At 46.4% G+C, this 24,091-nt stretch overlaps 2 protein-coding genes across 3 annotated transcripts in view; one reads left to right on the top strand and one right to left on the bottom strand.

The window, feature by feature from the left end:
• Positions 1 to 6,590, top strand: part of slc25a26 (solute carrier family 25 member 26) — a 50,937-nt gene extending 44,347 nt beyond the window's left edge. The window contains exon 11 of one of the 2 annotated variants that reach the window (XR_009922040.1): positions 5,739 to 5,847. Coding sequence is in view for 1 of the 2 variants with exons in the window: in XM_062397158.1 (XP_062253142.1) it covers positions 5,739 to 5,835 (97 nt within the window). In the remaining variant the exon portion in view is untranslated. Of the gene's footprint in view, positions 1 to 5,738 lie in introns of both variants that reach the window. The other variant, XM_062397158.1, reaches the window with a different exon arrangement.
• Positions 6,591 to 7,910: 1,320 nt separating this feature from the next.
• lrig1 (leucine-rich repeats and immunoglobulin-like domains 1) overlaps positions 7,911 to 24,091 on the bottom strand; it is a 35,986-nt gene continuing 19,805 nt past the window's right edge. Inside the window, exons 7-18 of the mRNA XM_062397154.1 lie at positions 23,454 to 23,597; positions 21,628 to 21,771; positions 18,931 to 19,011; positions 16,408 to 16,479; positions 15,851 to 15,922; positions 15,444 to 15,607; positions 14,773 to 15,126; positions 13,675 to 13,956; positions 11,625 to 12,059; positions 11,142 to 11,276; positions 10,621 to 10,899; positions 7,911 to 9,954 (exon numbers count right to left, since the gene is read on the bottom strand). Coding sequence (XP_062253138.1) covers positions 9,752 to 9,954; positions 10,621 to 10,899; positions 11,142 to 11,276; positions 11,625 to 12,059; positions 13,675 to 13,956; positions 14,773 to 15,126; positions 15,444 to 15,607; positions 15,851 to 15,922; positions 16,408 to 16,479; positions 18,931 to 19,011; positions 21,628 to 21,771; positions 23,454 to 23,597 — 2,365 coding nt within the window. The 3' untranslated portion in view covers positions 7,911 to 9,751. The remainder of the gene's footprint in view (positions 9,955 to 10,620; positions 10,900 to 11,141; positions 11,277 to 11,624; positions 12,060 to 13,674; positions 13,957 to 14,772; positions 15,127 to 15,443; positions 15,608 to 15,850; positions 15,923 to 16,407; positions 16,480 to 18,930; positions 19,012 to 21,627; positions 21,772 to 23,453; positions 23,598 to 24,091) is intronic.

Genomic DNA, 24,091 nt, shown 5'->3' with positions numbered 1-24,091 from the left:
TGACACTGTGATGAGAAACTGTCCAATCAACTCTCCCATCAACTGAAACAAAGTATGTACCTGTACAGATCCTTGTGGTTAGTGAGTCCTCCTCAACCACTCAAACAATATACTGTCTCTTTTTATGGTTTTATGTGCAGAGCTTTTTATAAACAGTCTATGGTGCAGTCAAGTTAGAACACGTTGTGTTTATCCTACCTGGTTTATCTGCAGTGTAGATTTTATTCTAAAAGTTTTTCATAAAGTGAAAAAAGGTTTTAATGACAAAAATGGAAAAATATAAATACCATTGTATTGATATATTCAACAGGTTATTTTCTTAAAGAAAAACATCTAAGGACTCAGTTTCATATGCACCTTTTTAAGCAATTCTACAGCATGCGATTCTAAGAGATAACCCACCCACGGCAGACAACCGAACAATTCATGTTGGCTATTTCAGAGGTCGACACAATCGTTAGACCCAAGTTGACCATGATCTTCAGCTTAATGTGCAGTAACTAAACAAATGTAATTTTACTTTAAAGACAAATTGGTGACGAGTAGGTGATTCTATAAATGCTGCTGCCAAAGCAGAGATCAGCACCTGCTCAACCAGTGAATGTCTCTTTCAGTCCCATATGGTAAAATATGACTAATGAAGTTATTCAAATAATGTGACAGTCCAGATAATTAAAAACGTCATTATTAATAACTTTCGTAAGCAAAGGGGACATAGAAGACAGAGTATTTTCATGCGGTTGGCCGACAAGATAAATGGCTCTCGATATAGACCTTACACACACAGATAAACTGTTGAGGAGTTAGGAGGTAGAGAACCCAGATTTTAAACTAAAGATGGAAATGAATGTTTTTTAGAAAGGATTTGATGCAGCTGTTCAAATGAAGCAGGAACTACTTCAAACTCTAAAGATTTCTCCATCTCCAGAAAAATAACACAACAACTTCTGTATTAACAGAAACTAAAAGCAGGTTTACAAAATCTAAAAATAAGGCTTGTGATGTTTTATCAGAAACACCAAAGATAATTTCTTTACATCAGGCAAAGACAGTCACTTAGGATGATCTGATGAGTATTTAATTAACGGTGAAAGATCAAAGTTACTGTCACCTCACTAGACCCTTTTTTGCCTTGTGAACTTATCGTTATCCTAAGGATGCCTCCAGACATATTTTTAAATTTGGCAGAAATGTTCACTTAGACTCACCGTTTGTATTATACGATTTGGAAGGTGAAAGGTCAAGGTAACTGGGGCCTCAACAAGTTTTTGAGTTTGACCTCTGGAACATATCTCAAGTCTGCCTTTGGGGAATATATTCAAATTGTGACCAGTTGTCATCTGGACTCGAAGGTGAGGATGTCCCAATAAGAGTCTGGAAAATAACAGAGTTTTTCAGTTTAGTAGCAGACATTATTCAGAGAATTGGGAATGGACAGTAGTGAAACAGAATATTATGATGAATATTGTGAACTTCCTTCATTGTGGGTGGTGTTTGGATTCAATTTTGTTTTTAGTAAGAGTGCTCTAACATCTGTGTTTTTAACTTGACTTTTGTTATTATCATTCACCTTTTTCTCCATGAAATTCAAGTAAAGCCGCCCCCCCCCCCCACACACACACACACACTTGCAGGAATGTTGAAAACAACAAACCGTCTCCGTTTTGATTAAAAGCCACACAGGTTAGAACTGGTCTGCTTCTCTTAAACGTATCCAATGAAAGAGACTTATAACTAATAAAGGTAGTTTATTGTTACCTCAGCATTGTTCCTAGACACGAGCCAGAAATTTGTTCTCGCTTCAAGATTTAAAGACTTCAATCCTTCTCTCCTACCAGAGCACAAACATCTCTCTAAAGTGAAGCCGTGACAGTTTTCTTTGAGCTCATCACTGTTCTTCCATATGCTGCTGTCAAGCCCCGGGAACTATATTTAGTCTCATTCCTCAGTGGAGGTGATTGGTGGACAACGGGGAGGGGGTGACGGCTCTCAGTGGCCGGCCAGGCTGTGATGTCACAGTGAGTCAGGAAGCCGGGGGGGGGGGGGATATCGGAGCTGGCTCTGCTGAGTCCACAGGTGGGTCTGATCCCGCACAGGAAACGTAACGCCGCTCCAGAGCTGAGACAAAACAAGAGGTTAAAATTAGTTCATTTCTCACTGTGCTGGCGATCACATGAGGAGACGAGGGGGATGTGTCAGGACGTGTTGTGTCTACTGTAACGTCCTTTAGCTCGTCCAGCTGCCCAGTGGACACATTCTCCTCTCTTCTCTTTTTTATTTGGACGAGTTTTGGATCACAGTTAATGTTGCTGTGCAAGTCTTGCAAAGGCGAGCAGGCCCGCAGCTCGGGTTGCAGCAGATGGCGATTGCAGTGTGGAGATGGAAACAACTTGCGACAACAACCTCTGACTCATGTCTCCACGTTTATTTGGAGCTTTTACACCTGCCCATTCTCTCACACGCACACACACTCTTCTCACTCTTCCCTGCTCGTCTTTTGAAACCACCTGATCCGGGTCAGGGCCCTCTGTGGAGCCGTGCGAATGGCCGGGATGTGCGGGAGATCGCTGACAGACCTGGGACCAGTCGACAGAAGTGACGCACAGGCAGTAAATTCATTTGTGACCCAAACCTTCACTTTCCAGTCCAAGAGCTGCACATGTGCGCAGCCAGAACCATTAGTAATGTAGGTCAGTATGAAGAAGAAGAAGCCGAGACACCATGTGTTCAGATATTATTGAAGGAAAGATTTCCTCTATGTGGGGAAAAAAAAGGCGTGCACATGTTGGCTTAAAGGCTGCTAACGTTTGCACAATTTTGACCCTGTGCACCATCTTGTTTCAGCCATATCTGCCATGCAGCTCCAAGCAGCACCAGAAGCGACAAGTGTTTTCTGTGGGTTAGAAGCAGAAGTAGTGCTCCATGATACCCGTAACACCCTCAGTCCACTTCACTGTCAGCTATAACTCAGTCCTTTCAGCACCTCTCAGAGAACTACATGTTTTGAAGTTGTTCTAAATTGACCATGTACCGTATGTGATTGTGAGTGTGAGTGGTTGTGATACATTGGTGACCTGTCCAGGGTGAACCCCTTCTTTCTCCCAATGCCAGCTGGGACCAGTTCCAGTGCCCCTGCGACCCTCAAAAGGAAACACAGTGTAGATAATGATCGAATACATTTCAGACAATTAAGAAACGAATGTGAATCTGAAGAGATCACAATGTCTCCCGAGGTGTAGGAAGGCAAACTTCCAACAGTAAAACTTTCCTCAGGCTCAGACACCAACCATGTTCTTTGTGTTAAAAGGAAACAAGAGAAAAAGCTGGATCAGCTCATCATACACACACAAATATTCATCCAAACTCGTTTTTGTGTTCAAAACGGCTCCAGATGTCAAGTGTGCGAAATACAAATAAGAACTCAGATTGTGAGCTAAAGTCTGGTCAACAAAAAAAGAAACAAAATTAGAAAATATCAATCCTTCTCCTGTAGCTCCACAGGAAACTCATCTCATGTCATTGGGGTATATTGTTTGGGAACCATGAATGTTTTCTACCGTCACTGAAAGGTGTGACCTGCTGGTGGCGCTAGAGGAAGAGCAGTGGTCACCACTGTCGGTAGGATTCATTATCTAAGTCTCCTGACAGTGGATTCAAGTTTTTAATGGTTGAGATATTTCAGTCTGGACCAGCATGGTGGACCAGTATGATATTTACAGTGTTGTCCTGTAAAATATTCAAATGGACAGAATGTAATAACACACAAACCCACAAGGATGATGAAGGCAGACAGTCCTTCTCTGTGTGGAGACAGTTTCACATACTTTCTCCTCACAGAGGCACACACATCCATAAACACACAATCCTCTTCATCGTCACATCTGGCTTGGATGAGTCCAGACCATGTGAGCGTGGGGGCGTCTTGGCAGACAGGAGGTGCTGGTAGGCAAGTACAAGAGAGAGAGAAAGAGAGAGAGAGAAATAAAGGGAGAGAGAGAGAGGTGAAATGGCAGATGAACAGACTGGACAAAGCGTCGGAGAAGGATGACCCAGCAAGAAAAGGAGACGGAGGAGAAATCCCCGAACAACTGAGCCAGCTGAGGGGGCCGCTGCTGGACGAGGAGAGGAATGGATGGATGGACAGTGGAGGTACATGTGGGGATGTCATCTGGACATCCGTCATGCTCCAAGCGAGGCGGGGGGGGAGGGAGGGGGCTCCAGGGAGGCACCGCAGTGGGGGCTTGAAGCTTAATCCCAAAAACAGCTGTTTGTAGCTGTGAGGGTGGGGAAATGGTGGGAGTGGGGTGTTCTTGGGAGATTGGTGCTCTCTCGTGTCCCATCACATCCTCTGACCCAGCTTCTTGTCTTGTCGGGGGCACCGGTCGCCGTATTTTTTTTTGGGGGGGGGGGAACTCGCACTCGTCCTGAGGTGGCTCCACCGAAGAGGCCTCATGTGGAACCCGCTCTCATGGAGCCGTTGTGCCTGAGGCGGTCCCACAGTAAATCACTCACAGATACTGTCCATCAGCCGAGTGATACCTGATACAGTCTGTCCACGGCCTTGCTGCACAGACTTAAAGCTGCAGCAGACAAACGTTAGGAAAATGTCCAAGAAATACAAAAAAAACTTCTACTTTGAAGTTTGGGTGTGTGCATGTTGGGAAAAATGAAATGTGCTGAATGTAACGGATACAGTGCGTTCACTTCGCTGGGGAAGGGAGGTTCAGCTTTATTCCCGTTGTGCCTTTCCATTTCTTTCATGTCAGGTCGTCTGTGGATGTATTTGTTTTCTCTTGGTGCGGAGTAAGGACGACGCTGAGTCATGTTTGATTGGAATTAGCACTCATCCTTGCACTGAGCTTTCCTGCTTGTTTTTACACCACCAGTGAAAATAAACTTGTTAATGTCCTCGGCTTTAGACTGTTAATGTTGAGGGTCTTTTGCTACTTTTCTCAATCTTGGACTTTGACAGGGATTGCCAGCATCAGTGTTGCCTGATATCGATTTTTAAACCATCCCAAGTTCTAAAACTACGCGAATCTGCTCTGTTGTTTTATGCAAATGGTTCTGAAGTCAATAGAAACATAAAATCACTCAAGTGGGTGTTTTTTGGCTTTATTTTAGCTGTGGATCGTTGACAGAGTGGAGTGAGAGGGCAAATGACAGCAAAGGTCGCAATGACTCGGTATTTCCACCTTTTGTGGGTGGAGCTAAGTAGCTAGAAAAGGCTGTGAGGGTGGGGACACCATATCAACATAATAAAAGATCCCACTCATGAAATGAGGAGTTATATTAAACTTACTTGTGTTTAAGTGTTTAGAAAAGTCAAAAGACGTGGCGTAAAGGAAGCAGATTTGGAGAATTGATCATAATGATCCAGAACGTTGTCTTTTAAAACATCAGTTTTGTGTATGAATGATGAGGAGATGGTGAAATTCCATGCTCATGTTTTTCAGTTTCCCTGTCTTCCTTCGGGACGGTTTCAATGGCACCTGACTGGAAAAAACAGCAGCACAAACAGTTTTTCTAAACAAACAAACTCATAATATTCACTTAACAGTAGTGGAAGGAAACGCACATAAATTCACAAACATTTAGATGGAAATGTTCATTAATAGCATGTTAAACACCCTGACGCGATAAAGCTTAAAGCTTGGTCATTCATTCTTGGTAAATCTAACTCTGATTACAACACACACATCAAATGCTCTCCTCTTCTTCTCCTTCTTCTTCTGCAGTCTGTTTGCGGGCACCATACCGAGGATGGCCTTCATCAGCGTGGGCGGGTTCATCTTCCTGGGAGCCTATGAGAAGGTCCGTCACACTTTGCTCTGACCGTCAGTCCAGAGTTTCAAGTGAAAGCATCGCTGGGAGTAGCACCCTTGTCTCCTGGAGGGGCCCTACCCCACCCCACTGTGCCTCCATGATGCTGCCCCCCCCCCCCCCCCCCCTCCACCTGAGAAGCAAGGAACACCCGGTGCTCGGGGCAAGAGTCGGCCACGAGCGCGAACGCGTTACCCAGCATTCCTGCTCACAGCAGCAGTGGTTTGGAGAAACGAGGCCACACCCGGAGCACTGAGGGATCTCTACTGTTTAATGAGTGTGTGGATGAATGAGTTATGTTTTTAAAGATCTGATGATTCCTCTAGTTCCCTGTGGGCGGCTCGCTGTACTTTCTACGTTGGTTCAGGATTATTTTAGTGTTTTATCCATATTTTGTCTTCTCCATGAAGTCAAACCTCCTGTTAAATACCCACCTGGGAGAGACAGTGATGTCTCACCATTGCTACATTCCCACTGGAGCAAGACTGAGCTCATCCATCTGCAGCAGCTCTCGGTTTATACTGAAGATGCCTCCAACTATAGACCACTCTGTTCAATTAACAAGGCTCTGGTTTTTAGTAGGAGTCTCAGGTGTCCTCCGCCAGCCTGTGAATTACAGTCTGAGATACATTTATCTTATTTATTGAGAAATATGATCAGGCGACTGGAAAGAATTAAGTACTCGTTTGTTTTTATGATGTTAGAGCTAATTTCTATCAAATAAATGGTGACTGATTCTTCATATGAAAAATAAACATGTCTCCATACTGCTCCTGTGGTGTCATCCAAGTGTCCCTTAACCCCGACATGCAAATTCAACCGGAAACGGGGTCATTAACACTAAATGTCCTTGTCCTGTGATCCACGTGGGAACACAGGACGATATCAGAAGAAACAAATGACCAACCCCACCTGTAAATGAAAGGTTGGCTCTAGAAAACTGCTGCTATGAGGCAGAGGAAAAGATCAATTTCAGTCAATTACACAGATATTTCATATAGATCATTTGTCAGATTTTGATCCAGGTTTGGCAGATTTAATCAAATAAAACTATTCACTAACTATAATTTGTTTCAGATTTACTCTTTCCAGGGAACAGCTCATAAAGGAGCAGGTAAATCATAAAGTATAAATTCAGTCAAATGAGGAAATACTCACCATCCCACTTTCACATGATGGTGTGGAGCCGTGCACAGAACATGTATGTGGGTGTCCAGGCAGTATCTGTGAGTTAAACGACCTTTTAAGTATCAGTAGCTACGATGATAAAACATAAACTAGAGATGTAATTACAGCTGACTTTAACCAGGAAATGATGCGTTTCTGTTAATGTGTCATTGAGCCGTGAACGAGTGGGTTTCTCAGGGATTCATTTAATCGTATGGTGCTGATGTGAAAAAATACCAGAGGACCATTGAAGATACGTTCTCGCATGATGAAGAAAGTCCTCCTGTGTGTCGCGTTGAAGGAGAAAGCTCTAAATGACATGTGCAGGAACATTCAGCCTCCGTCAGTGAGTTTCCAGTGAATGGGCTCAGTGTCGGCCTTCAGCAGTCGGCACGGAGGCCAACTGAAGACCTGCTAAATCCTGCTGGGGGCCGGGGGAGACTGATGGCCGCACAGGTGGGAGTGTTTGTCATGCTGCCTGTCACTGGGCCCGTGGACAACAATGGTCGGCGTGTGATTGGTGGAGGCCACAGCCGGGGGGGCATGTCAATCACGTGGTGACAAATATCCATCTGGAATGCACATTCTGGCCACTCGCTGACCCTTGGAGTCCACGGCCAATGTTTTAGACGGAGCACAGAAAGACAAAATATGCCTGCTGTCTTTGGAGCTTCAGGGAACCTCCTGCTCAGACCATTAGTGTGTGAGTGTGTGTGTGTGTGTGTGTGTGCAGCTACTTGGCTGCTTTGAAGATCAAGGTCTTGTGTCTTCGCTCCATTTTAATTTATGGCTTCTCCATATTCACTGTGACATGTGTTCAGCGCTAAATGCTAACTCAGGTGTTTGTGATACAGTCAGCGTCACGAAACTCCTCCCCCCGGCACACACACACACACACACAAAAGAGAAAACACTTGTGATAATAGAAAAATGTGATTTTTTTTATTAGACTCTTCAATGCCATGTTAGACTTCACCGTTTCAGCTTTGACGCCATTACAACGGTTTCAGACAAGTTTTGTTTCAAATAAATTATTCAAACTGCACAACCATCGCTCCGTCTCGTCCCTTTCACCTGCTGCGTCCAGGGATTGTTATTTCCCCACCAGGGCTCCCTTGATTGGTCGTCCCGGTAAAAAATAAAATCTAAATCAAAATCACCCGTGACAGGTGTAACCAGAGGAACGTGTCCTCTAGTTCACCTTGATAAGGCCACTGCTAACAGAACACAATTCAGACAAGGGCACACAGAGGGGCACAGGATGCAGCTCCTCTTACTGGTGTCGAGCCCTCCGTGTGTCGGGGGGGTCGTGTAAGTTTGTGGGTTCGGGTTTGGTTCGAGTCCATTTCACAAGATTTTCCACTGTTCACAGCATCAAGCCACACCTTTATTCACCTGGGGCACAAAGCGTGATTCACCTGTAGCCTCACTGACACAGAGGAGGAATACAAGCAATGTGCTTCTGGATGCACGACGCTGGATCAGGAGCAACATTACAGCAGTAACATAACGACAGAGTACATCACTTCCATTTAGCTTCAGTTTGGCCAAATTACACGTCAGTGCTCCGAGGCCCAAAGCCGTAGCCTTCCTGACAGGTGTCCTGTGTCCACACACAGATCATTACTGGCTTGATTAAAGACACAGCTCCACGTTACAGCTGCCAGCTGATGTTCGGCCACATTTGGTTCCAAACGTGTGCCAAAGTGACTTTTTCCGGAAAAATCAAAATAAAGAACCTGACTGGAGTAAGAGCAGAATGGTTTCCCCGCAGAGAGCTCCTAGCAGCTTAGCAGTAACATGTAGTGATGTGAAACAGGTGGAAGAGCCTTAACGTTACAGAGTGGACCTCATGTGGATGTCTCCTCGTGCAGAGGAGGCTCCTGTTTTCCTATTGGCAGATGTCGTGGATCTGCTTGTTCATGAAGTGAGAATAAAAAGTGCTTTTCACCACCCGCTCCACAAATCATCGCACCATGAACCGTCTAACGTACCGAAACAAAATTGACAATCAAAACTCCTCCTTCATACAATAACGGCTGTGAACTGTGTTTTTTTTCCGTAAGGCCGTGTTTGGCAGCATTTGTCACAAAAAGAAACATTCAAGTGCAATCAAGTGTTTTGTTTTCTATATCAAGAGTGAACCAGTATCTCTCACAAACAGTCTGTTGATATATGTTATTACAGGTTGACTTTTCTTTGATCATGCAATAAGGCACCGCAGCTGGATGTTGGTAAAAGCTGAAAAAGGCTGTTTTTGTCTCTTTTTTTTTTTTGTTTTTGAATAAAAATAAAAATACCATCACTCCTTTCTTTGTCATGCACATAAATTCAAATACTCTTTTTGTAAAGGCTATATAATATATAATATAAGAAAACTCTTATGTACAGTCCAATGTCCAAAGGTATATTTCTCTTTTTTGCCCCTGCACATAAGTACACTGTACAAGATTCCCTACATTTACATGCTTCAAATGCAAGTCACATTTTTTTGGAGCTAGAATTTGTATTAGTCACCTCCCAGGGGAAGGTTATAACTATGTACAGCTGATACGCTCAGATGGGACGCCACCCACACAAGCTCCGCCTTCAAACTCCGGATGCCGCCTGCGTTTGATTCCCCCCCCCCCCCCGGCGCTTCGTGTCAGTCTTTATCCAGGAGGCGCAGGATCAATCACCTCGATATGAGGTAGCAGTTTATTTCCCAGTGCAAAAAAAAGTAAAATCCATCTCCTGTGAGTTCGTGTTTGGGTTTTGGACGCTAGTCGCTGGCTCTCCTCAGGGGGGTGCTCTCATTCGGAGACGCTCTGAGGGCGTGTCCGTTGGACAGCAGAGTCTGTCTGAGCTCAGGCTCACAGTCTGTGTCGGAGCGACCGTTGCTCGTCACGCCGGCCAGCTTCACCGGTTTATGGAAGGACTCCTCCTGCGATGGCGAGCACGCCGGCGTCTGTCCTGCTCTGCTCCCTGATGAACACAGAGGGGGAGGAGGGGGAATTAGAAACAGGCAGAGTCAATGACGTGTGTGAAGATGAATGTGCGATGTTCAGCTTTAGGATACAGGGGCTGTGGAATGTGTGTATAGGGCTGCGTGGACCTGTGGAGGTGAGAATTGGTATTCGGAGGCCAATTCCTCTGGTAATACTCCTCGCAAAAAAAGAAGCTGAGTCCCAGAACAGGCCCCGACGTGCAGCAGCAGAAAGAACTCAGTGCTGTGTTTCACTGTTTTACTGAGATATCCTGAGGGGCTCTGGGAACGCAACTATGATACACTCTCAAATGGGAGGAGCCAATCTATCAACAATCATGTCCTCAAGAATTTGTCTTAATAAAGATTTCTGCTGACACTTCCTCGTGGCATCACCTGATATGACTGATATTCTTAGAAGAACTGGGGCTGTAGAAGTCTACTGGATTTACCGCTACCTCCACCAAGAACTGTATTTCACCCCTGTCTGTTAGTTTGAAGGACAGCCCAAAGGCAAGGAAAGGACATTGGCAGTTTAACCAGGGAATAATCAGGCATGATTAGAGGACTAATATCTTTGAGTGGTGCAGTTTGATTGATTGGGAGAGGCGTGTGCTCTACTGAGTGTGATACTGGTTTTGCTGGTTTATCTCTGGTCGTCTCACCTTTTTTATCATGATGGTTCACTTGTAACGTATGGTGGTTTTCTCGAAACGTGGATCCCTGACTGTTCCGGATCCCGTTGGGCGTCCCGTTGCAGAGTGGCGTCGACCCTGTGTCATAATGCTCCGCTGGGTAAAAGTGAGAGTAGGGCGGGGGGACAGGGTGCTGCTGGTACTCCATGTCTCCAGCAGGGCCGAAGCCGTGCGTCAGGTAATCGGGATCTTTGGAGTAGCAGTTGCTGTTCTCCATACAATCTGTGCACACAACTGCACCGTCGAAACCTGCAGCCAGGGAGGGAGGGGGGGGGGGGGGGGGGGGGGAGAATTAGTGAATCACAGGCAAATAATAAACAACCGTGTGTCAACACAGCGGTTTGGGCGACTGCTGTAATTATTTCTGATGCTGAGCAGGCCTTCACGGACAGCAAGCCTTTTATCGTTATGCAACACAGCGACTCTGCTCATGGGAAGAGGGAGAAACTGCCGGCGAGCGCAAACATTTGGGAGAGTTGAGCGTCGGCTACCTGCGGTGTCTACGATGTGTCCGTTGGGCTGAGGTCCACCGCTGGCCTCCACTCGGATACACACATCCTGCCGCTCGGACAGAGTGCCCTGAGAGGAGAGGTAGCTGGGCACGTCTGGAGGAACGTTCGTCTCATCTGAGAAAGAGACGAGAAGATCCGAACGTGAGACAACAAGACCAGGGCTGCGGACACATATATATATATATATATTTATAAAAAAAAAAAAATGTTGTGGTTTCTGTGAGAAGAACCGAAAGCAATTATTAATTTGTAGTTCTAGACAACTTATAATTAAAAGGCAACTATTTTGATAATCGGTCAACTTTCTATCAAAATTTTGTAATAATAGTAAATAGTTGTAAGTTCAATGTAAAACGCTCTTTTTGAAATATTTTCCCAGAACTGTGCAGCTGGACAAATATTGCCACATCCTAAAAAACAACTATTTTGACTCTGTAATGTTTCCAAGTGAGCGCAGCTCACCTGTGTTGGTGACGCTGCACTCCTCGCTCTTCTTCCTGGTCTGGTAGATGATGCACACCCACACCAGCGACGTCACCACAATGCTCGTCACCACGGCGATGACGATGATCCCAATAGTGACCGTGCTGGGGCCCGGCGCCGCGGTGCAGGGACCTCGGCGCTGCGTCACCACCAGCTGGCTGTGGGCGCGCTCCGTGCCCAGCGTGTTGGACATGACGCAGGTGTAGCGACCGGCATCCTCGAGCGCGGCCGAGCCGATGACCAGCAGCTGGTTCCCCGGGGTGAAGTGGTGTCTGTCGGAGGGGCGCAGGGGCAGGTCATTGCGTAGCCAGGTGATACGGGGGGGCGGGCTGCCCAGGGCCTTGCACTGCAGGGCCACCGTGTCCCCGACCACCACGCTGCGATCCCCCAGGTCCTGGGCCAGGTGGGGGGTTTCTGTAGGGGACACGAGAGATAGGGTTATAATCGAGAGCAGGACTCCTGAGGTCGGTGTTTTCTATTATTCTGTAGCATCCGAGTTCTAGATTTCTGGTCTCAGGTTTCTGCCTCGTCCTCAGTCTCGGCTGCAGACTGTGGGATCATGGTGATTCAGCTGGACAGAGTGAGACCAGGAAGTTTGATATCCAACCACCGAAAGTCATCTCATGATGACGATCACGATTTATACATCTGAGCTCACATCTGGTACCATAACAAACTCTGTGAACATTTTACTTTAACTTTAACTAACACATTGTATTTATGACAAGACACAATCCTCTCACCCTCCATGTTTTCACAGTTTCCCCCGGCAACTTCCCTTTCGGCTGAATTGAGCACATAGAGCTGTGTGTGTGTGTGTCTGTGTGTGTGTGTGTGTGTGTGTGTGTGTGTGTGTGTGTGTGTGTGTGTGTGTGTGTGTGTGTGTGTGTGTGTGTGTGTGTGTGTGTGTGTGTGTGTGTGTGTGTGTGTGTGTGTGTGTGTGTGTGTGTGTGTCTGTAGGCCTCTCCTCTCAGTCAGAGCACTTCCCATCACAGTGGGACGTTCGCAGATTAAGAGATCTCACTTAACCCACTTCAGTCGCCTCTCACTGTTCTATCAATACTTTCTCCCTCTTCATCAATCCCCATTTCTCTCCCTTCCGACCTCCTCCCACCTTTCTTCTCTTTAAATCCCACTCCCCTACCTTCCCCCACACAAACACTCCAACCATTCCACTTCTTCTTTGGCTCCCATTTTTCTCCCCCCGCCACTCTTTTCCAGACAGGGGCCCCTCGACTGCAGCCCCTCCACCGCCGCCGCCTCCTCTCAAACCCAAACATCAGAGTCGGTGCGAAGGCCCAGTCGCTCGCTTCAATATTCCACATTGTTGAGTGGATTAGCACCGGACTTGAACTGTTGTGCAGTCGAACGAGTCGCACCACATGTGAATGTGCTGCTAAAATACCTACAGCACCAGTCATGTTAAATACAGACACAGTGTTGTTTATCAGCTCTATAGGGGGAATTTCAGGCTGCTAACAAAGCAATGAAACCCCCTCAACTCTTTTTAAAACTCTGTCCAACAAGGGGCTGCTTTGCTGAGTTCAAACACAGAGGACAAAGATGATCTATGTGCCGAGATGGTTATAGGAGAGCAGTTCCGTTTTGTTTGATTTAACAGTGTAAAACAGCCAATAAACTGGGAGCACTGAGGCCTGCAGTGAAGCAGCCATGACTGTCCCTCCCACCAAGACAGGGGGGTGGGGGTGGGAATGCCTGACAAACACCCCTCTATGAGTCCCTCTCACTCCCCCACCATCCCCCTTTGACCCCCGACTGGGACCTCTGGCCCCCGACCCGCAGCAAGGCCACAGCTGCAGAGAAAAGAAAAATATAAAGCTTCCCATTCTGCGGCCTCGGACTCTTCAAATCCAGACTGAGCGCGGAGCTGTGTACAAGTGCTCATTTTTAGGGGGGGGGGGGGGTTGTGGGAATATGATCAGTGCGGAAAGCGAGGTCGAAAGTGGGACTATATATTAGATCTGCAAAATAACAAGATCAACATATCACAGCAACACGCCACTCTTACCCAGAACAGTGAGGGTGGCGTTGGCAGACATGGTGCCTGCTGTGTTTTTAGCGGTGCAGCTGTACACGCCCATGTCTTCCGGCTTGACGTCCATGATGAAGAACACGTCGTCGTCGGGCATGACGTGCATTCGCCGCTCGCGGGCGGCAGGGAAGTCCGTGCCGCCGTCCTTCTGCCAGGCGATCTGAGGGGTCGGGTGGCCCTCAGCGGCGCACTCCAACCTGGCTGTGTGGCCTGTCCTGATGGTGCTGTCCTTAGGACTCTTCACAAAGGACGGAAGCACTGTGGAGGGAAAGATACACAAACCCCATTAATATGTGTCAATGTGGACATTCAGAGGGAATCAACCGTCCACTTTTTCCTCATTGATATTTGTACAGTTCTAAACTTTCACACCTGCGAGGAAGTAGTAGCTCCACTGGAGGACTCATGGGTAAAGAACCTCGACAGCAGTTGTTGGGGATTACAAAGCATTACTCATTCATGTCTTCAGACCACAGTTTTCCAGATGGTGCTGACATTCAAACCAGGAAACTTCCGGTCAGAAACCACAGTCTCCAAACTCTATAGGAAACTTTGGCAATTTCCGCTTCTTAACATCCATGAGAACAAACCAAGCCACAGACAGAAAAATGACCCTGTCAGAGTGTGAGTGAAGAAGAAGAGACTTGGGCAAAGTACCAAGCTCTAGATAAAGAATCTCTGTTTGTAAGAAAGCAGAATGACAGAGTGGAGAGGAGATGGCCTCTGTTAGCGCCGACATGCGGCTAAATCAATTTGTTCCGAATACCATCCTGGAGGAGAGCGAGGTGGCCGAGCAAGAGAGACGACTTTATTCAAGTGAACGAAAAGAACTCAGCAGGGACACTTATCTCACTCTTCTGTCAAACTGGACGATTCAAAATGTTCAGTTTAACATATGGAGGTGTTTTATTAAATCATGAAAACGATGATATCACACTGATCAACATCTTGAGCTACATACATTTGTTTTGTCCATCTCGTCTTGACACATTTGAGTTGCCATTACTCCTTTTATAACCACATTGATTTATCTCTCCTTTTAATAAATCTTTACAGGATTCAGCTTCTACCTACCGTTGACAATGAGGCGGGCCTTGCTGGAGTAGGTGGAGCCAAAGTGGTTGGTGATGATGCACTGGTAACGGCCCTCATGTGCAAAGGTGACGTGTCGCAGGTGCAGGATGGTGGTGTACTCCATCACGCCTCCGCCTGCACCGGGCACATCCTGTGTGGAGCCTTGATGGTGAGCTTGCACATGGGCGTAGTTCTCCGTCTCGGCGTGTTGAAGCAGCTCCTGGTCCTTTCGCCACGCAAAGGTCATGGGGGACGAGCTGCTGCTCGCAGCCGTGCAGGTGAGACGCACGTTGCTGCCGAGGACCGCCACCGTGGTTTCTGGCTGCACCGTGATCTGGGGCTTTGGAAGGTCATCTGACAGAGGAGAGCGATACAAAAGAGCAGGAGTGGAAGAAGGACAAAAAGTAGAAGAAGCGAGAAGATGGTGAGGGAAAAGGAAGAAAAGCGTGAGGACAGTTACAGGAGGGAAGACAGAAAGCGAGCATAAGGATCCATTAACAACTGCAAAGCTAAACAAAAACACCACACACATACACAAACAAATATGTGTGAGTATCTAAATAGCAAGAGCACCAAGCTGTCAGTGTGGCCCATCTGTGTCTCCCCTTGCTCAACACAGCCGCCCACATAAACACTGATTATGCATGCACACGGAAACACACACAACTCACCACACACAAAGCTGCTGCCCGGGGCCTGGAAGATGCTGGTGCCCTTCAGGCTCTCTGGGTGGGCACAGGTGGCATTGACTCCAGCCCGCAGACCACGTGTCACCAACCAGTCGGGCAGCCAGTGGAGCTGGCAGTCGCACAGGAAGCTGTCGCTCTGAATGAGACTGAGGAGGAGGAGGAGAGAGGAGCGGTAAGTAAGCGCATGTGGTATACATCACAACTGTTGCAGCCGTAACTGAATATGTGTTTCTGAAAAAGTGTGTGGGTGCCAAGAACACAGTGGGAGTGTGTTTCACTCTGAGCTGAGGCGTGTGTGTGGGTGTACATGCGCTGCTGGCTGTTCCTGTGTGTGTGGGTTTGTGCACATAAATTATGCGGGGTTGTGTAAATGCACCAGTGTAACTCACAGGGATTTGAGATTCTTCATCTTGCTGAAGGCGTCGGGCTGGATGGAACGGATAGCGTTCTCTCCCAGGCTCCTGTTGGGACATTACATTGCCTTATTCATCAACTGTATACACTTCACAGCCCTACCTGCATCCTGACTCTCATTAGCAAGGATCAGCCTTGTTAACCAAGGTGAAAATATATCTAGGTCTGTATCTCTGACCATGCGTTCCGTCTCTCACTGCCCTCATTTGACAAAGGCCTGTGAAAGAGCTTATAGGAATTCCATTTCTTCTACGGAGCTCGCCATATGCTCAATAACTCTGTTCCTGCGTGGAGGCAGGAAAAAAAGGCCAAAGTTGAGATTGTGCTACGCTAACGAGAAAGAAGCAGCTGGGCGCTTGCAAAAGCCCCTGTCTTCTCCTTTTACAAAGACGCTATTAAATTGCTAGCAGCCTCCCCTCTGCCAGCTACTTTTGGCAACACCCCCCCAAAACACACACATACACGCCGCTCTCTCTCCCTCACACTCACTCCGGCTGGGAGGAGGGGCAGCCAGGCATTGTGGGATACTCACAGGTGTTCCAGGGTCTCCAGGCCAGCGAAGGCTTTCTTGGCCACCGACTTGATCTTGTTTCCAAACAGAGTCCTGCCGTTTCCAAACATGAAGGGTGTCGATGGATGAAGAGAGAGTGAGCGAGAGGGAGAGGGGGAGAGGGGGGTGAGAAGAGGGGTTTAAAAGAGAGTGGAAGAGAGGGAGAGAGGCACAATTAGCGAGGCTGAATCTGATAAGATTGAGGGGATTGAGGTATTGGAAATCTGAACTGCATGGAGATTAGCCTGGAGGAAGGGTGATTGAGACTGGATGGGGTTGAGATGGGGGGTGGGGGCACCTGGGCTCAGCGCCGCTCTTCAAAGACCACTTTTATCTTTATTAGAATGTAATAGAATGACCAGGCGCTGTGTGAGTGTGTGTGTGTGTGTGTGTATGTGTGTGTTGTTCCCCCTGCAGAGCTAGTAGGGACAGGCAGTGAGTATGTGTGTGTATCTGTCCATGTCAAGCCTTGTTTGAGCCAAGAAGTGAGTTGCTGTTCCCTCTGATTCAGGGTCCTAATCCCTTCTTCCGCCCTCTACCCTCCCTCCCCTACCTCGCTCGCTCCTCTCCTGTTGTAGCCTCTGCTTCACAGGAAGGGGAGACACGGCTGGTTGGTTCACAATGAAGACCCCAGTGTTCAAACTCATCCACATGTTCACACAAACACATGGCTGTCTTGTCACAGAAATGACAAGATGGCTACTTTGTCATTTTTTATTTGGAATTAGAAAAGCCAATAACAACAAATAGAGACTGAAATAAATTATTTTCCTTGGCTTAGGGCTGTAAGGGTTACTTCCCTTCACACTGTGTGATGGACACTTGTCACTGATCAGATCTCCTACTAACATCTGTCTCGGGCGATCTGCCGACTAGTGGACAGATTTAAGTTCAATTCAACTTAAATCCAATTCAAAGATGGCATTGAAATGTGTCTCCAGCGACCAGTTGTAATCAGATCCCACGTCCTCACCCTACGTAAAAATAAAATAAAATAAAATGGATTTCTGTTCAAAGACACCATATATGAGGTTTATAGCTAGTCAGACTTTACATCTGTTGTACGTGTGTGTGTGTGTGTGTGTGTGTGTGTGTGTGTGTGTGTGTGTGTGTGTGTGTGTGTGTGTGTGTGTAGGTGAATGCATCACTGTGAGGGCAAGGGCTGAGCAAATCAATGCACCACATGTAGCTCTAAAAAAATGTAATGCTCCTGATTTGAAGGAGTTGAAAAGAAAAAAGAGAAATCAATGTATTGGAAAAAATGAGAGCTATAAAATACTTTGGGTTCATTGTGAAACTGTAGTGGGTCGGAGGACGTCATCTGAGTAGGAGGTCCTTGAATGTGGCCCAGGACACATTTGCGTTCACGCTGCTAAAAGAATGTGTCCCAGTCCCACTTGAAGAAGTCTGGCTGAGCCGATCACAAATGCGTCCTCAATGTATGTGTTCACACTTTTACTTGGACAGACGGATCTTAACGCTAGGTCTAAACAGGCCCTTTGATCACTCGCTCCTTCTTTCTCTTTTCTGTATCTCTTTTTTCCCAGGCATAGCTTCGCCAGCGTTGGGATGCAGTGGGCCGCTTCCGCCAAGGTCCCTACAAAAGGGGCAGGGTCAGAGGGCGGGGCGTGTGAGGCGTTTGATGTTGATGACTGAATACAGCCCTCAATTTCACCCTCTCGCAGTTCCTAACAACGGGGACTGGGAAGGGGACAAGAGGAGCGGAGGCATGGAGAAGAAATAGAAATAAGCCTATTGGAGAGGGAACCCCTGCCAGCTCGAAGAAAAGCCCTTTCTCCCGTTCTTTCTCTTTCAGCCCTGCTCATACTGGGAACCATCTTGGCTGGACACCATCTTTTCATTCTGCAGGTTGCTGATTGCCGCTCAATGCCAGTAACTCTATGTCCGATGTAATTCTTCACTTGCCAAGTTTTGACATTGAACTTTTTTTTTATTCATAAAAAATAATTCACTGCATGTTCTCCTTGAGCCATAAGCAACACAGAGAACCTGGTTAGGCCATAAAGCTACAGTGAAACAATGAAATCACAAGATGAAAGCCAGACTGAAGTGGAGATAAAAAAACATCCTGGGCTTCTAGAGGATGGGAGGAAAAAAACTTATTTTATATTCTTACCTTCCATGTTTCATGAACTAGCATTGTTAAAAAGTACGGGGGGTCCTATAAATCATCCTACACCATGAACACTTCCTCTCCAAGAGAACTGTGGGGTCTTGGTGGGACTGATATCTCGAACTCTTTGGCCTTCAACTGGGCTGGTTAAACTTTTCAATGAAGTGCGAGTGGGGGATTTGGACGGAAGATGTTGAATGTGGGAAAAATGAGAACGCTCAGTCCTCTGGTTCTCTGATCGTATGTCTTTGATAAACAGCAGCGAGAATCCCAGTAACAGTGACAGGCCCGGACAGAGAGATGAAAAGGAGGGGTTGTTAGAGAAGGAAAGCTAGAGGGAGTAGAAGAAAGAACGATGGGGAGACACTCACAGCTTGTTGAGGCTGTCCAATCCAGAGAAGGCCCCATTGGTGTCCTCTATTGTGCCCGAGATGTCGTTATGGTCCAGCTCCCTGTGGAGAATGGGAGAAAAAAGAGGGATAAGAGAGATGGAAGGAGGGAGGGAAGGAGGAGAGCAGGGACAGATTCTGCCAGCGCTGAAGCGTTTCATAGCCCTGGCAGAGGCTGGTCTGGAAGTCACGGGTTACCCCCTCTCACTATCACCCTCCCCCCACTGCACCTGGCCTTTCGTGGCCCTCTGCTCTGCCAACCAAGCGCATTCTTTCCCTAGAAGGGTGGAGAAGGAGTGTGCATGTGAGTGTGTGTGTTGGTGTATCGAGAAAAGCTCCAGCACAGGGAAACACATGTATAATTCATGGCGACATGGAAGGATTGGCACAAACACAATGCCGTGTGACAGTCCAGACAGTTGGGTTTGTTTGTCCGATGGTGGCAGGGACAGTCAAAGCCAAGAGTGACAATAAGGTCAAGGACCAATCTCAGCCATGGCCTGGCAAAGAGAGAATGGATCCAGTGAAAGAAGGAAAAGAGAAACCTGTTTTATTTAATTTTTATTTTGGATGTTTACAAATGCTTGTTAACGGAATATTATTCCTCCCTCACTACCTTTTAAGAAATACCTCTGTAGGTGAAGTCATAGTTGCGGAGGAACCACCACTCCTCACTTTAGCATGATAATTGAAAAGAAAAACACAGGATCAGAGGTCTCCTCTGAACAATTAAAGACTTGAGAAGGGCATTTGAGGTTATTGGTCAGCCACACCCTCCACCATCTCCACAATAGCACCCTCCGCTCCACCTCCTCCCTTTGGTTCCATTCAGTCTCTATTGGACGCTGTCGTAGTTGTACTGGACTGGGGCTGCCAATTTCCTACTCTTTCTGGCTGGCTGGATGTGAATGGCTGCTGTCTTGTTAAAGCAAAGCCATTGGTGGGGGCTGTGGAGCAGGGAGAGTGGGCACAGAGAAGGGGGCTCTGATGAGCCAAGGCATCCCCCTCCCCACCATGGACGAATTAGAGGGCAGGATGGCTTGTTTGGAGCTTTCACACCCCGATGCAGGCTCCAGCCCCATGCCAGCACGGCCGGCAGTGGACCCAATTAAAGCTCCCCGGCTCCTTTTCAGGGCCCAGTCTATGCCCGTCCTCCCGACCACTGATTAGATTAGGCCTGCCTCAAAGACACACAGCGCAGGAGTGATACAAGGAGAGAGGAAAGATTATGTAGAATCAAGACAAAGATAGCGACTGCTTTGGGGATGAAATGAGGAGATGATAGAATACGCTAAGGATATCAGAGGGAAGAAATGGGCTTTTAATGTGTCAACAAAAAGCCTAAAGTAAGCAATTCGAATCAAGACAGAAAAAGACGAGAGATGTGAGAGAAGCAGTGATATGGCAGACACAAGCTCAGCTCCCTGTCCCCGCCTCTACTTCCCTCTGTAGCTAGTTATCTAACACCCAGTGAGCCAGCAGAGAAAGGCCTTATGTGCCTTGGCTTGTCACCTCGCTGAGAGATGGAGCTTGTCTAGCAAGCTCTGGCACAACGCTCCTCTCTGGCTCTCTCACTGGGAAGAGGCACAGCCAAGAGGACCTTGGTTCGAAAGCAAGACCCCCAAGTCGGTCGCCGGAATTTATCCCCTGACTTTCTCCTTTTTATTCCCTCCTTTTCTTTCTTCAGCCCTGTATGTGCTGTTTGTGCAAAAAGTGGATCAGTTGGAAGAGAAATCACTGTCTTTATTCAAGGCCTAAAAGCAGGGAAGAATCTCTCCAGGGAGGTGAGTGACACAGAACTCTTTCAGAGCCAAGTTTGTTGGGAAACAGGATCGAGACTAAACAGAAAACCCCAAACAAAACCAGACACAAGGAACAAAGCGAGAAAGGACACGAAAAATAAGGCTGCTAATAAATAGGTTGCCACTGAAACCATGACAATAGTGATGCATCAGCACCTTGTAAAAGTTACAAAGAACTTGTGAATGGACACAAACGGGGTTGTCCAGTATGATGATTGTGTAACTGTTCCACATGATCCACATTTTTATCAAACTCACGCAAACACAGAGGATGATGAACGTGACACAAAACATGGTACTTCCAACCAGCCAAGACAAAATAAGAGGGTCGAGGAAGGGCTACTTCTGTCTCATGGGTGTGGTCTGGATATGAGCAAATCACCACTGACCTGTTTTTACCTTCAACACAAAAGTCATTTGAAACAGGACAGAGAGAGTTGGCGAAGGAGAGCCACAAAGTACAGCCGACTGCTCAAAGCAAAAACAAAACTCAGATGCAGCAAGCGGTTTTTGCCTGCAGGAGGTAAAAACTGTTACAACTCAAAACAACATCTACATAAATCTGTATGAGTTACAAGATTTTTCTGGATATGAAAATACTTGTATCAGATTGTGAGGCTTTGGTCATTTCTCAGAGCGTTAAAGGCCAATGAGATCAGACCTAGCTTGAAAAGTAAACAACCCCCACTTTCTAAAGTCAACTGAAGGTACTTTGTGAGCTAATATATCACATATCACACAGGCAACACCAATATTAAAGATCTCAGCTTTCACATTTTAGCCCTTATCGTCAGCAGGTGCAAAACCATAATGATTTGGTAGTTGGGGATTATTCTGGGCTCGGTTATAGCGGGCGGTTGCAGGAGGGTGTACTTACAGGATGCGTACGGCCTTGAGGCCTCTGAAGGCTCCCTCTGTGATGTGGCTGATGGAATTGTGGCCCAGACGGAGGGTGTGGAGATCCCCCAGCACAGCCAGGCTGCCTTCATCCAGACGAGTCAAGTTGTTGTATGACAGATTGCTGGAGAGAGAAACGGAGCATGAGACGGAGAAAAGACAACACAGGCAGACACAGAGACGGAAAGAGGGAGAGGGAAAAAAGGGGGGAAAGAAAGAGACGTGTTCTGTGTGAGGTCTGGAAGGAGATGACAGGTTGGCAGAGTGCTGAGGCAGCTCGCGACATCATTATACTTTAATTTCATGGCTGATTCAATGTCTATTTGCCACGCTGTGGCGAGTTTTTCCATTGTGCTTTTTTTCCGTCAAAAGATGTTAACAGAGAATAGGCTCTGCAGAACTTGGAGCTCCGCTGAGGACCTAACCATTTGACAGGGAAGAAGAGAAATTATTGGTCTGAACTTTATGTGTCTACAACCTCCATTTATAAGCCCACTTAAGCATGTGGTAAACCCCAGGGGAATATACTGCCAATCAGGTTTTCTGCAGCCATCAAAATATTATTCATTTTCACATCCAGCTCCCAGCGGGATGAGTTCACCACAAGGATTCAAATGCAGTTTTACTCCTTTTAGGGATTTGGAAAGAAATAATAATCAGTTAAGAATCAATTTAAAATGTAGTGAAAGATTGTTTAAATTACTTGAAAGGATGTTTCTTCATAGTATGCATATAATACGTCTTATTAAATCCTGTCTATAATCTATCTTTCAAACAGTGGTCAAAGGCAGTATTGTGTATTTCCCCTCTCTATGGGCCTCGCTGTCTGTCTCTGTAGCCAGACCTTAGGTCTGCTTGATCAGTCATGTGTGCAGAGATTCTCCCTGCTGACCAGCTCAGCCTGGCCCACTGGGAATGCAATAACAGGCTCCTCATAAAGAGAAGTCACTCTCCTCTATCAGCCATTGCGTTTAATCATAACTCTAGATAATAAAATCAGAACCACTGGTGCAGTACAGGCAAGATGACTCAAGGATGGCACTGGGAGCAATCTGTCAGTAATAATACCTGCGCACAGGAAATGGCATTGATATACACAGAGCATACTAGCATGAACGCCATCTATTGCATTATTCTTACTGTCTGTTACACGCAAACAAACAGAGGCGCCACACATTCCCAAGGCTACCTCGCAGTTAGCAACGCCTCAGCTGAGCAGAGCACTTTACAGGAGAAATATGACAGTCATGTCAACAGAACAGGAAAGACTCTCTGATAATAACTCCTCATTTGGTAGACAAAGGCCATGGAGGCGATCCCTTTGTGTAATTACCACAACACAACTGGAAGAGGATTACATGCCAGTTTGCCAAACCCCTACGCTTCAAACTAAAAACTCTTGTCGAAGTGCTTCAGTGCTGTTGAGCCCAGCTCTAATTATGGGATAAACAGGCTTATCCTGAGAATAGCTTAGCATATTGAGTGTTAAAGCACTATGTCATTTAACCCCGGGGAAGGTAGATGGATGAAATGGGTGGGGGTGGGGAGTGTTGGGTTCTTAGGCTTCAAGACAAGGGGTTTACAATACAGATTTGAATATACAAATTTGATGTTTTATTAAGAGTATACTCAAAGCGTGGTAGTTCTACTCTGAACTTATATTCTTTGTTGCCTCCAACTCTCCCTGATAACCGTTATCATGCCAGTTTTAGGAATTTTAACCACAGCCTGCTGGAAGTCGTTTGCAAAAGGACATCTGGAAGGAGGAGTTTGGGAGTTCAGGCCAATTTAAATGCTGGTACTCACAGTTCCCTCAGCTTCTGGCAGAACTTCCATCCATCGGGATTGATGCGGGCTATAGAGTTGTTACTGAGGAACAGCTGCTGAAGGGAAGACAGGCCGTACAGGGAGCCACTGTTCACCTCTGTCAGACTGTTATAGTCCAGGTGACTACATGGGACAACAAAATTGAGAAATGTAGGTATTAGTTTGAATAGTGAGAATCAAGGGAACTTTGTAAAGATGTTTACCAGCAACAGGATTTCAGGTGGCATTTATTTAAACGCTAAAATAAAATCTGCAGTAGCATTGAAATCTTACAATGTAATTAATGGCAATTACTGTGGACACAAATTGTGCATGTAAAAGTTGCATACTGGCTAGAAAATATGTGATTTTTGTGAATGTGCCCAAGTTCCGCCAAGTGTACAAAATAGTTTGTTGGTGAATGTTTCTTTAATAGTCACTAAGTGAGACAAATAGGATAAGCCTATCAGTGCTTGATTCAAATTAATGGCTTACAACCAAATTCAATAAATCAGGAGATTAGTTTGAGAAATTAGTTTAGAGATTAGATGTCTTATGATAGGGCGGCTAAATGTTTTGCATGGAAGAGGTTAGTTGCAATAAAGTGCTATGTCAGATGAGAAATGTTTTTTTCCAAT

The sequence above is a fragment of the Platichthys flesus genome, chromosome 2 (assembly GCF_949316205.1).
Source record: "Platichthys flesus chromosome 2, fPlaFle2.1, whole genome shotgun sequence".
NCBI lineage: Eukaryota > Metazoa > Chordata > Actinopteri > Pleuronectiformes > Pleuronectidae > Platichthys > Platichthys flesus.
The sequence above is the reverse complement of the archived record's forward strand: the minus strand, read 5'-3'. Positions and strand labels throughout refer to the sequence as shown.